The sequence below is a fragment of the Ascaphus truei genome, unplaced genomic scaffold (genome assembly GCF_040206685.1).
Source record: "Ascaphus truei isolate aAscTru1 unplaced genomic scaffold, aAscTru1.hap1 HAP1_SCAFFOLD_325, whole genome shotgun sequence".
NCBI classification, from domain to species: domain Eukaryota; kingdom Metazoa; phylum Chordata; class Amphibia; order Anura; family Ascaphidae; genus Ascaphus; species Ascaphus truei.
The window spans coordinates 319,386-333,459 of NW_027456235.1; the positions used below are offsets into that span (position 1 = coordinate 319,386).

The window sequence follows — 14,074 nt, forward strand, 5'->3', positions numbered from 1 at the left end:
TACATTGTAGGCGAGGTTGAAAAAAGAGACACGTATCCATGAAGTTTAACCTGTGTTACATTTTAATTGGCTGAGATAATGATTCTATGTTTATACTTATAATGATCCAGGTGGTCAGTGAGCTATTTGGCAATTTGATCTCAAACATTTCCTTAACTCCAGATTTCTCTCTGAATCAACAGGCTTCCTGTGTTTAACTTATCTAACATATCCCTGTACTCCTTTCCTTTCTAAAACAATGTCTAACCTTTTCTTAAAGATGTTTACTGTATGTATCTGCCATGGGTGGTAAGTTAAATAAATTCATATTTACTCTCCGAGGAAATGAGACCTGTTTAGCTTTGTTACGCTTGTCATCCAGTCTTGCTAACCAGTTTCCTCAAGGCTGTCCTAATCTCATGGCTCCTCAGGCTGTATATTATGGGATTAAACAACGGGGTCACCACAATATACAGCAAAGATACAAATTTATTGAAATTGGCCGAGTGTCCTCTTGTTGGGACCTGATATATGGTGATCAATGTTCCATAGAATAAGGACACAACTGACAGGTGGGAACTGCAGGTGGAGAAGGCTTTCTGTCTCCCACTGGTGGAAGGGATCCTGAGGATGGTGAGGAAGATACTGACATAAGTTACAATGATGAAGATAAATGAGAATAGGATTATCGGACCAGTGAAAACAAGATCTTCTAATTTCAAAAAGGATGTGTCTGTGCAGGACAATACTAGAAGGGGTTCAAAATCACAGAATACGTGGTCAATGACATTGGAGCCACAGAATTGCAACATACCTAACTGGGTAGTTATACATAGTGCTATTGTGGATACCAAGAACCAAGACCAGAAAACAAGATGATACTGGAGCCTGATGTTCATAATGGAGGTATAACGCAAAGGGTGACAGATGGCCAAGTATCGGTCATAAGACATCACTGTAAGAAGGAAGCTCTCTGTAGTTACGGAGACACCAAAGATATAAAGTTGAGTGATGCAGCCATTGAAAGAAATGGTGGTCCCTTCTTTCAATATACCATGGAGCATGTTGGGGACAATAGTCGCAGAAATCAAGATATCAGTTGCAGATAGATGGCTGAGGAAGAAGTACATGGGAGTGTGGAGTGTATGACTGGTTGACACCAATACGATGATCAGGAGGTTTCCAGTTAATGTCATAATGCAAATCCCGAGAAACAGAAAGAAGATGGGAAACCTGAGGCTCTGAAGATCCTTAAATCCCAGGAGGAGGAATTCTGTAACTCTTGTCTGGTTCTCCACACGCATTGTGATCAAATCCTTCCCCCTTCCTGTAATATGCCAAAGGGAAAGACGTTATAAGGAGTCTGTCCAGTAACGGATAATTGTCATTATAATGGGAACGGAGGAGATACGATAACAGGACCACGAAAAGGGTAATGCTAGGATCACTGACTGGTTAGAACAAGTAAGGTAAATATTATATCACAAAATACAGAGTATGGCAGAAATCTTGTAAAACTATTAAATATTAATAAAATAAAATATTGATTGAGGTCACATTTGAAGGAAACCCCTTTGTGGGATACAAATTTCATGCATAAAAATACCACCACAAATAATGTAACATTTTCTAAGATAAATACAGTTTCCTTAACACTTAAATATTTAATAAAAAAGCTTTCATTAAGAAGACAAAGGTTTCAATGTTGTGTTGGAGCAAAGATTGTGCAAAGAGAGTTATTTTACACTTGTGTGTGTTGGCATCGGAAGGAAACCAGGAGGCCCCCAGTAGTGTAAGGACACTTTGTTGGAATGTGTTATACAGAATACAATGCGCTAATACAAGTACAGGATCAACTTCAAAATGTCTTGTGTGACTGACATGTAATAAGGATAAGATGCAAGATTATATCATTTATTCCACTCAAACTGTCAGTCCCACTCAGTTCATCCCCGGAGGATCGAGTGCTCCAGGAAGGACTCATATCTTCCATCTATCATACTACAAAGAATTCCTCCATTGATTCCATTAAGATACAGTTTTCCAAAATGTCCCATTTCCCCTTCTTCTCAATCTTGGGTCCCAGAGTATATTGACATATTTAAGTGTTTCCAAATAAAATACATGATGTGAATTGTGCTATATTTCATTTGCTTCAGTATATCACACACAAGATGGAGGCACACAGTTTTAGGTGCATAAAAGATTGCTGAGCTTTGACCAAATAACGTTTTGGGGACACAGCCCCTTCCTCAGATAATGGGTAGCATTTATCTGAGGAAGGGACTGTGTCCCTGAAACCTTATGTGGTCTGCTACAAGCATGGAGTCACGTCTGAGCAATCTTTTATGCACCTAAACCTGTGTGCCTCCATCTTTTGTGTGACATACTGTGTGTGAGCCCTCAGTTGGAACATTGGGGCTTGGATGAGTTAGCCAGCACCTAGACTTGTACACGGTTTCCCTTTTTTGGCAATTTGTGTACCTGTACCTATCTATATAGGCAACTTAATTTGCGTTGTTTTTAGGAGAATGTGATAAAATACTGAATATTCTATTTGCTGCATATTTTACAGTTGAAGAATTAAATCAAAATTCATGTGAATGCGACAATCTGCCTGAGGAGACAATGGGGGCTATGCACTAAGCTCCGAGCTTTTGCGCTGGCCTGAAAAAAAATTGCACGTCCGATAAAAAGTGAAGCCGGAGCGCAATTCACTAATGCCTTGAGCCCATTTTCTATCGGACGTGCCAAAAACTGCTTTATCGTGCGTGCAAGGTTTTTCCCTCAGCTAGCGCACTGAAACTTCACGTACGATAGCTGATAGAAAATAAAAGCCACATGTAACATTTGCATGGAGATTTGGCATCTCCATGCAAGGCTATTACAGGTGATTGTACACAAAATAAATACATTTTAATAATAACATGAAACATGAGCAGGGGGTCTCCGGAGCTGAACCACATTGGTTTCAGCCTCTGGACCCCCTACTTCAGGAGATACAGGACCCGTTATGAGGTGCCAGTATCCCCTGCACTTTAAAGCTTCCGCGTCACGTGACCGGAACATTTACATTCTGCAGGGGATACCGGCACCCCATATTGGGGCGTGTATCTCCTGAAGTAGGGGGTCCCCGAGGCTGAAACCAATATGGTTCAGCTCTGGAGACCCCCTGCACATCTACACTACTGTCAAAACACACATATCAATAAACAATAATTCCTTACTGTAGCGGCTATCTGCTATGGTAATGAAGCTGCATTAATGTACATTTTAAGAATAGTGTGTGGGAGCAGGGGGTCCCCTGAGCTGAAACACATTGATTTATGCCTCAGGGACCCCCTGCTTCCTGAGTTACAGGCCCCGGTATGGGGCATCGGAGGCCAGTGTCGCGCCATCTTTATAGCGTCCAAGACGCGACGTGGATGCTATAAAGATGGCGGCGACACTGGCACCGATGCCCCAAACCGGGGCCTGTAGCTCGGGAAGCGGGAAATCTCTGAGGCAGAAATCAATGCGGTTCAGCTCAGGGAACCCCCTGCTCCCGCACATTATTAATAAAAATACATTAAAGCAGCTTCATTACCTTAGTGGCTATCCACTAAGGCAATGAAGGGGTTAAGGCACAATAGCATGTTTATTGGGGACAATTGCCCCCAATAAACAACACACATCCCCCCCGCCCCCTAACACATACAGTACAGGAATGGGCAAAAAGACTATTATCCACATATGGATAATAATGCATTTTCCCATTTAAAAAACATATAAATCACAATAAATACACTAAATACATATTACACTTACCTTTTCTAGGCACACACGGTGAAGGCCGTCCTCATCTTCATCTTCATCCTGCCCATGTCCCTCCGGTGCTGCAAAACATACAAAAAAATCAAAATAGCCAATGTATTGTCCCCTCACCCCTTAATCAACTTAGCGGTCATTAACCGCTATAGTCTTAAGGGGTTAACCCACCCTCACCCACCACTCGGAAGGCATAAACACCCTCCCCTACTACCCACCCCGTGAGGCCTAACCACCCACTACCCACAAGGAGGCCTACCCAACCTGGCTTGGGGACAATACCCACTTCCCCCATCCCCATTAACCACAATAAACAGCTCTATATTAAATAAACACTACATAACCCACCCCCTGTGCCCACCCATAAATACCTGATTTATTCTTTTACATACATAGTTAATACCCCAGGCCCACGGGAGTCCACCGGTGGGCCTGACGGGTGTCCGCAGGCCCCAGTGGCCCACCAAATGGTTTCACACAGGGTCTGGAGGCCTACGGGCGGTCCCCGCCAGGCGCCGTGGTCCACCAGGTGGTCTCCGCGGGTCACCGTGGGCCACAATGGGGTCTCCACGGGTAGGCCCTTGGGTGTCTGAGGGGCCCGGGCAGACCCACAGGTGTCTGAGGGGCCTTAGGTGGTTCCCACGGGGGTCTGGAGGCCCTCGGGTGGTCCCTACGGGTGCGCGGTGCCCCCACAGATGTGGGGACACTGGTTCTTCCCTGCAGGTGTCCCCCGTGAGTCCGCCAGCCTGGTACCCGTGGGCGTCCGAGGAGACCTCAGGTGGTCTCCAGAGGTCCCTGCAGACCTAAGGAACCAACCCTGTATGTAAAAAAATAAATAAACCTGTCCTATATATTTAAATACATAAATACCCCCCCCCCCCAACAAATACAGTACAGTAATGTGCAAAATAACTTTTATCCAGATATGGATAATAGATTATTTGCCAATTATTAAACACATAAATCAGCATAAATAAATTGAGTTCTACTTACCCCCTGGTAATGATGGGCATCCCTTACCCCCTGGTAATGATGGGCATCCGGTCATAAAACGGCCTCCATTGGCAAAAAAAAATATAGCAAATATTTTCAAATGCCAGTTAACCCCTTAATCACCTTAGCGGATAATAACTGCGAAAGTAATTAAGGGGTTAACCACCCTGCCGCCATTCATTTGTACAGTGGGTCATATATCCTTTTTTCTTTGGACACTATTTCCTTTATCTGTTGGTTACTTTTATTAATATTATTATATTATCACGTATATACTTTAGGTGTTTATATTAATTATTTACAGTTATTCACAATACTTAATAGCGCTATTCTTTTTGTGTGTTTTTTCAATATATATATACATTATACATACATACAAGAAAAAAGGATACGTCCAAATGTCTCCACTTAGTGATGATCTGGAGGAGGAGAGAGTCCCAACGATACACTGACCACAGGAACTCCTTGCTGCTTCAAAAGAAAGTGGTGTAGGCACCCACCATATATCTAGAAAAACAAAACACAAAAAAGCGCAAGCTCCATAGTGCGTAACTGTGTACAAATGAGGGTACATTTATTAAGAGAAGTGTCCCAAGGAGATACACTAACAAAAGGTTAAAATAACATATACATTGGAGAGAATCTGTATGGGGCATCATCCACAGGAGTGGGGGAGAGGGACTTTGGTCCGTGATACTGAGCACCTGGTTTGGCTGCTTCTGACTCCTGCCACGAGTCCTGCAGCAATTCAGCGTCTCTGATGCTTAATAGAGCTTCTTTTGACGGTGCAATAATGGAAGCACAAGCAGACCAGCTGGAAAAAGTGCAGAAGAACACAGGACCTCCTCCCACACGACCGCCTGAGATGACGTCACCCCGTGATATATATTTGTTGGGAGAGGAGCTATCATTTTTTTTTTAAAGCTGCTGGTTTAATTTGATTATGAGATTCAGATTTCATGTTTTTATTTATACATGTTTATGTAATCCTTAACCATTTATTTGTATATTGGTGTTATATATATATATATAGAGACCACCTGAGGTCTCCTCGGATGCCCACGGGTATCATGCTGGCAGGCTCATGGGGGACACCTGAGGGGGAAGAACCGGTGCCCCACATCTGTGCGGGCACCACGGACCTGTAGGGACCACCCGAGGGCCCCCAGACCCCTGTGGGAACCACCCAAGGCACCTCAGACACCTGTGTGTCTGACACAGGGCCCCCCAGACACCCGCGGGCCTACCCGTGGAGACCCCATTGTGGCCCACGGTGACCCGCGGAGACCACCTGGTGGACCACGGCACCTGGTGGGGACCACCTCTAAGCCTCCAGACCCTGTGTGAAACCCTTTGCTGGGCCACTGGGGCCGGTGGACACCCGTCAGGCCAACTGGGGACTCCCGTGGCCTGGGGTATTAAACCTGTATGTAAAAGAATAAATCAGGTATTTATGGGGGGGCACAGGGGGGGGTTATGTAGTCTTTATTTAATATAGTGCTGTTTATTGTGGTTAATGGGGGTGGGGGAAGTGGGTATTGTCCCCAAGCCAGGTTGGGTAGGCCTCCTTGTGGGTAGTGGGTGGTTAGGCCTCACGGGGTGGGTAGTGGGGGAGGGTGTTTATGCCTTCCGAGTGGTGGGTGAGGGTGGGTTAACCCCTTAAGACTATAGCGGTTAATGACCGCTAAGTTGATTAAGGGGTGAGGGGACAATACATTGGCTATTTTGATTGTTTTGTATGTTTGCAGCACCGGAGGGACATGGGCAGGATGAAGATGAAGATGAGGATGGCCTTCTTCGTGGGTGCCTGGAAAAGGTAAGTGTAATATGTATTTACTGTATTTATTGTGATTTATATGTATTTTAAATGGGCAAATGTATTATTATCCATATGTGGATAATAGTAATTTTGCCCATTACTGTATTGTATGTGTTAGGGGGCAGGGGGAGGGGGGTGTATTTAGTTAGAAATATTGTTTATTTTTTTGGAGGCACAACATTGGTACCGCAGGCCCGCGGGGACCCCGGGATGGCCGCGGGGACCCCTGAACTCCTGTGGGGACCCCCGCTTGGTCAGCGGGGACACCCGCGGGACCCCCGGACTCCCGCGGAGTCAGCCGGGGACACCCACGGGGTCAGCCGGGGACACCCGCTGGCCTGTTGTATGGGTGTTGCGCCTGTAAAAATGTAAACAAAACATTTTCAAAGTCTAGCTTTTTTATAACATGCCTTTAGCTGGTGAGCTTTTTTCAACGCAACTTTCGCGTATGATAAATTTGCGTAGCTTAGTGAATCCCGCAGAGGGGCAGAATTTAGCGCAAACAGCTGATCGTACGAGCAAAGTTGGACTTTGAAAAATTTCTTGAAAAAAGTCAGTTTTAGAGCGCAAAGTGCCTGTTAGCCCGGCTCTGTGAATCGCGTTTGGCGGAACATCATGTTCTAAGAGCACTTTGCGCTCTTAAAACGACTTATCACAGCTTAGTGCATAGCCCCCAATGACTCCCTGTGACCTTCCACAGAGAGCGGTATATATCTCAGGAGCATTGGAAGTTATATGAAGAAGTGGAAATGTATTTGTTGAATACCATTGATGTACCAAACAAGCTTAAATATAAACAATATAGTCCATATTTACTGAGCGATGTCACTCCATAAGATAGCACTGCTTAGATAATATGCCCCTTTATAACCCATTCAGGGAATTAGGCTGTAAGGGGTCTTCCAGCTGCTAATGTGTAATGGAGCAGCATGTCTTAGTAGACATGGCCATACGAGTGTACAGTACGCAGACTAGTAAGGGTTATATAAAGGTTCTCACTGCCATCCTGATAATTACAGGGCTTCTTATAAACAGGATCCACCTGAAGGTAACATATCCCCCCCCAAGAAAAAAGATAAATGATTGCACCAAACATGTAGGGGCTGGTGCTGCAGTTACATTAAGGGGCAGAAAGAGGAGGGAGATAAGGAAGAATATACACGGTCTATATCTATATCTGTGTGTCTGTTTCTCACCTGTCCGCCTAATACAATGTATTTATGGTTAATACTGCGCTGAGTGGCCACCACCTCATGTCCCTACCCCATATTGTATTACGCTGATGTATATGTTAGCACCTGACCTGTCTAAGTGTCTGTTTTTCAACTGTCCACCTAATACAATTACTCAAACTTCCCCAAACCTCTGGATTACCCCAAATGTATATGATGAAGTTAAACAATGGAGTCACCAAAGCACAAACGGTTACTTCCAATGAATCTTTATTGGGTGGTACCACAAACTCAGCTATCATTGTCCCATAAAATATGAACACAACGATCAGAGGAGAAAGGCCGGGAGAGGAGAACTTCTGTGTCACAGAGGTGAGGGGAATCCTGGAGACGGTGAGAATAACTGATAGATAACTTGCCACAATGAATATATATATATGAAAAGAACATCACAGAAACGTAGGCCATTATAGTTTCCATCTCTACAACCCAAGTGTTTGGGAAAGAAAAGTTCAGAAGTGGTACAATATCACAATAGTAACGATCAATTATCATGGATCCCCAAAACTGACCATGATACCTGTATATGAAAATCACTACAATCCATGGTGCTAAAAATCCTAAAACCCATGGCCTGATATCACTAATGTCCACATATCGGTCATAGGACATCACTGTAAGAAGAGTCCGCACTTCCCCGCGTAATGTTATGTAGAGGTAAAACTGTGAGATGTTATCAATAACAGATATGGAGCCTCCACCTCTCTCTGTGACATGTAGCATGTTAGGGACAATACATGTGGTAAGTATCATGTCAGATGTGGACAGACTTCTAAGTAAGAAGAAGATGGGAGAGTGTAACTGGTGCTCCGATGGCACTAATGCAGTGATCAGGAGATGTCTATGTACTGTCACATAGTGACTAACAAGGGACAGGCAGAAGAAAATGGTCTTCAGGCTGAGACGTCTCTGGAATCCCAGAAGCTGGAGCTCTGTGACTGTATCCAGGTTCTCCTCATCACACATCGCCTGATGGTAGAAAGGGGATACATCCTTATAGTGCGTAATATACTGTTATTGTTACATCTCACATAGAAACAAACAAAGTATATTACTGCAGGTTACAAAGTAGGGGGCTGAGGGGGGAGGGGGAGGGTATTACTTATCTAAGTTTCCAAGTGGAAAAACTGGTGAAGAAAATGGTCCAAACAAACAGTCCCTTATTAAATCCCATTTAATATAGTGATGCTGTTGGCTTTGAAGCATTTGAATTAGTCCTTTGTATTTTTCATATTGTAGCCATCCAAACATACATGGTTACTGTACATTTTACTTTAAGACTAATATAAATATTTGGTTTCAGTGATAATCTAGGTGGGACCATTCTAATAAGTACAAAGCGCAGTGAAATATATATTGTAATGTATTATACCATAAAGTGTATTAAAGATCTATACGTGTTCAACAAAGACCTTAAACTTTAGAAAGGCAGATTTTAATAAACTGAGGACTAATCTACAAGGAATACACTGGGATGATGTTTTTGCAGGGAAAAATGTAGAAGATAAATGGGCAGTCTTTAAAACATTGTTAGAAAAGCACACTCATCATTACCCTTGGGTAATAAAGACGAGACAACGACTATTCTAAAGCTTGCCTTAAACTAGCCCGGTTACATTCTGGGTACATGCTGGGTGTAACTTGGCTAGTTTAAGGCAAGTTGAAGGCATTTCTGCATTGACTAATGACCCATCGGATTAACATAGCAGGGGACCCTGGCAGTCCCATTCAGTTTGAAATGGACTGCCAGAGACCACCACTGTTAATCTGATGGGCCATTAGTCAATGCAGAAATGCCTTAAACAAGACCCAGCATGTACCAAGATTGTACCTGGGTCTTTTTGGCGATTGCCACTGATTTGTGTTAGAATAACCGTCGGCGCTACAGTAAGTATAAAAGAAATAAGTCAAAACCAATGTGGCTAAATAAACAGGTAGGGGAGGAAATGGACAAGAAGAGGAAGGTATTTAGGTACTTGAAGTCAGAAGGGACAGAGGCATTGTATCAGAATTATAAGGAATGTAACAATAATGGCAAAAGGGCAATCAAAATAGATAAAATGGATAATGAAAAAAGGATTGCAATAGAAAGTAAGGTCAACCCTAAAATGTTCTTTAAGTACCTTTATAACAAAAAAATCAGAAAAGAAAATATAGGACCCTTTCAGTGTAAGATGGGCAGGCAGATTATTGGAGATAAGGGAAAGCAGAGGTATTAAACAAATTCTTTGCCTCTGTGTTTACCAGGGAAGAATCAAGTTCAATAGTAGTGCCGCAGGAGGAAGCCACAACCTCCATATTAATGAACAATTGGTAACTAAGGACTAAGTTCATAGGCGGCTTGATCAAATTAAAGTAAATAAGGCACCTGGCCCCGATGACATACATACAAGAGTTCTCAAGGAGTTAACTTCAGTAATAGCTAAATCATTACATTTTATATTCAAGGACTCCATTTCCACAGTCTCAGTACCAAAAGACTGGCGTAAAGCAGATGTGGTGCCTATATTTATAAAGCGAGCTGGATCATAACCGGGAATTACAGACCTGTAAGCCTGACTTCAATAGTGGGGAAATTACTTAAAGGTATAATACGGGATAATATTCAGGAATACCTAATGGAAAACAAAATTATTCGTAATAGTCAGCATGGATTTATGATGGACAGATCATGCTAAACTAACCTTATTTGTTTCTTTTAGGAGATAAGTTGAATTTAGACCAGGCAATTGCAGTTGATGTGCTCTATTTAGAATTTGCAAAGGCTTTTGATATGGTTCAAAAGGTTGGTGTACAAAATAAAGCAAATTGGATGCAGGAAGCAGACATGCACCTTGATTGAAAACTGGTTGAAGATAGACAACAGAGAGTTGTCATAAATTTAACTTTTTAATTTTGGGCTAAGGTTATGAGTGGAGTACCTCGGGGATCAGTACTGGGATCCCTGCTTTTTAAATTTTTTATTAATGACCTTGAGGTTGGCATAGAGAGCAAAGTCTCCATCTAAATTGTGTACGGTAGTAGAATCAGAGCAGGATGTAATTTCTCTCCAGAAGGACTTGGAGAGACTGGAAACTTGGGCAGGTAAATGGCAGATGAGGTTTAATACAGATAAATGTATGGTTATGCATTTGGGAAGCAAGAATAAACAGGTTACTTACAGGTTAAATGGGGATATATTAGGGGAATCCTTGATGGAGAAGGATTTAGGAGTGCTTGTAGACAGCAGGCTTAGCAATAGTGCCCAATAGTCATGCAGTAGCTGCAAAGGCAAACAAGATATTATCTTGCATTAAACGGGCAATGGATGGAAGGGAAGTAACAATAATTATGACCCTCTATAAAGCGCTGGTAAGACCACACCTTGAATATGGAGTACAATTTTGGGCACCACACCTTAGAAAAGACATTATGGAACTAGAGAGTGCAGAGAAGAGCCACTAAATTCATAAAGGGGATGAACAATCTGACTTATGAGGATAGGCTAGCTAAATTAGATTTATTTATATTAGAAAGAGGTGTCTAAGAGGGGAGATGATAACTATATACAAATATATGCGTGGACAGTACAAGGAGCTTTCAAAAGAACTATTCATCCCACAGGCAGTACAAAGGACTCAGGGCCATCCCTTAAGGTTGGAGGACAGGAGATTTCACCAGCAACAAAGGAAAGGGTTCTTTACAGTAATCACAGTTATAATGTGGAATTCATTACCCATGGAAACTGTGATGGCAGATACAATAAATTTGTAAAAAAAAAAAAAAAAAAAAAAAATTGGAGAGGGATATACAAAATAAGTAAACATGAGAAGGATGCTGATCCAGGGATTAATTCGATTGCCAATTCTTGGAGTCAGGAAATAAATTATTTTTCCCCTTATGAGATATAATTGGATGATATTTCACTTGGGGTTTTTTGCCTTCTTTTGGTCAATATACTGTAAGTATATATATATAGGCAGTGTTCGACAAACCTATACATTTGCTCGCCCCGGGCGAGTGGATTTAACCCCCGGGCGAGTAAATATTGGCCCAAGCAGCACACGTTTGGTAGTAGGTGGCGAGTAGATTTTTTTGTGTGGCGAGTAGATTTTTTGGTGATTTGTCAACCACTGTATATAGGATAAAGTATCTGTCGTCTAAATTTACCATTGGTTGAACTTGATAGACGCATGCCTTTTTCAACATCATCTAATATGTAACTATGTAACTATGTAACTATGTTATGACTGTAGCATTGCATAATGTACATTGTATCTAGCAAAAACTACATAACTTATTAATTAAATATACTGTACATGTATTGTATGATCAAAAATTATCATATCAAATGTATCATATTTTAAACAATTAAAAAATTATACTGTATCATATACTTTAAACACACTTAAGGACACACTTGAAACCCCACGTAAATCTTAATATATCTTCCTAGAAATCATGATTAATCCAGTGTTTTACTAACCTCTATAAAAAATAGCTAGGTTAATTTTAACAATCTGAAGTGATACAGAATATTTATTATAGAGACTATTGTTAAAATGAACATTTTTACTTGTAATATTTTCCAGATGGTTAGCCTGAAAAATCATTTCTGAACCTGCGCTGAACAACGTGCGCTGATCTTGGAAGTCTCCATATTATATGGTTTTTAATACAATATACTGAGAATAGATTGTGCCATCATGGACTCAGGGGGACAGAGATAAAGCCAGCTGAGGCCATCTTCATCCCTCTAATAAGACTTCTGTATGTGATGCTCTATGCAACAAGATATTGTCCTTTGAACAAAACAGTAATATGTGACATTAATAGCATTATAAACCCACCTGCTTCATTACAAACACGGAAATAACCTATGAATAGATAACCTATGAATGTCTTGCTGCCCTTTTTCCATCTCACATATTATTTAGAGAACTTGGAGGCACCAGGAAAAGCAATTCTGTTATGTAACCCTTACCTCTTATTAAATAAATCTCAATCTCTTCCTATTCTTGTTAATTTACCTCGATCAAAGCACGGTCAGAGAGTCACCAAGCATCTCACTTAATGGTACTAACTCCCATCCAGAGCCAGGACATGGTGTTCTTCTGGAGAGGAGAAAATGCTTGGCGTATCCATTGCAAATATTCTAATTGGAAAAGCAGAGAATTGATGGTGAAAATGTGGGATTTCTTAGATACTTTTAGCCCTTAAAAGTTCTGCCAACTGGTTCTCTGGGAATACATTTTGGTAAAAACAACGATAATGTATTTTGGAAAGTTTTGCACATGTGTATGTACAATCTCCAGCACTAGGTAGAATATCTTAACTTACCACAATTCCACGTCGGTGTTACAGGACAGCAGAGGTTACCGTTCAAACATCTCACATTTCAATCCTAATGTGTGGCAGATTTCCCTACAATGCTGGAACAATGTTCACATGGGAAGAGTAGAGGAAATGAAACAATGTTACAGGTAGCCTTTAGTTGGTCAGTGTAACTGCTGGGTCTTCTGCTCCCATATGGAGAGTGGTGGAAATGCTCACAAGGCTCACATATTTATATTCTTTTATTACAGTGTAGAGATTCTGTATGGGACCACGTGGATCTCTGCACTGAATCCCATAATGGCCAATTACAGATGAATCCATACACACGTTTGTACGGAGTTATTATCGTAATGTAAGTGGGGACGAGGGACATTATTTGTGCTAACATAATTATGATAAAAACATTCATATCTCACGATGATTAACCCATATGAGATTTGCACTTTGATTAACCCCCTGATAAAACCAACACATCAATGGATATTAGTAATAAAAACATGACATCATTTTTGTTGGAAAAGTTTTGTTATATTAATATTAATTTAACCCATATGGGGTATGGTGACCATTCTGAGACATTGCGAGGGATTGGCCCAAATATTGGAATTCCAATAATCCTTTATACTATTATAAACAGGCAGCACTCTATAGTGGTGGTAAGTATCTATACATTGATAATGAACACGTCAGTCTTTATATGTACGATGAGTATTTGTACACTGCTTAAGAACATGCTGCTCTATATAGTTATAGAGAGTATCTCTACCCAGTCCTAATGAACATGCTGTGTTATATCATGATTATTTCCCTCTTTTTGGGGCTGAGCACATAACGCATTACGCATTAAACATGTCCATGTCATTGGGTCACATTAGTCCTATGTGGGACTGACCCTTTTAATACTTTCATTGTGATTAGGACACTTGGG

At 41.5% G+C, this 14,074-nt stretch overlaps 1 protein-coding gene across 1 annotated transcript; it reads right to left on the bottom strand.

Moving 5' to 3' along the window:
• Positions 1-353: 353 nt before the first annotated feature.
• On the bottom strand, positions 354-1,283 carry LOC142483392 (olfactory receptor 5G29-like). The gene has a single exon (XM_075583469.1). It carries the CDS (start codon positions 1,281-1,283, stop codon positions 354-356), a length of 930 nt encoding a protein of 309 aa, XP_075439584.1.
• Positions 1,284-14,074: the final 12,791 nt, after the last annotated feature.

Excerpts from the sequence above, each read along its gene's own strand:
- LOC142483392 (XM_075583469.1), bottom strand. The coding sequence starts at position 1,283 with ATGCGTGTGGAGAACCAGACAAGAGTTACAGAATTCCTCCTCCTGGGA.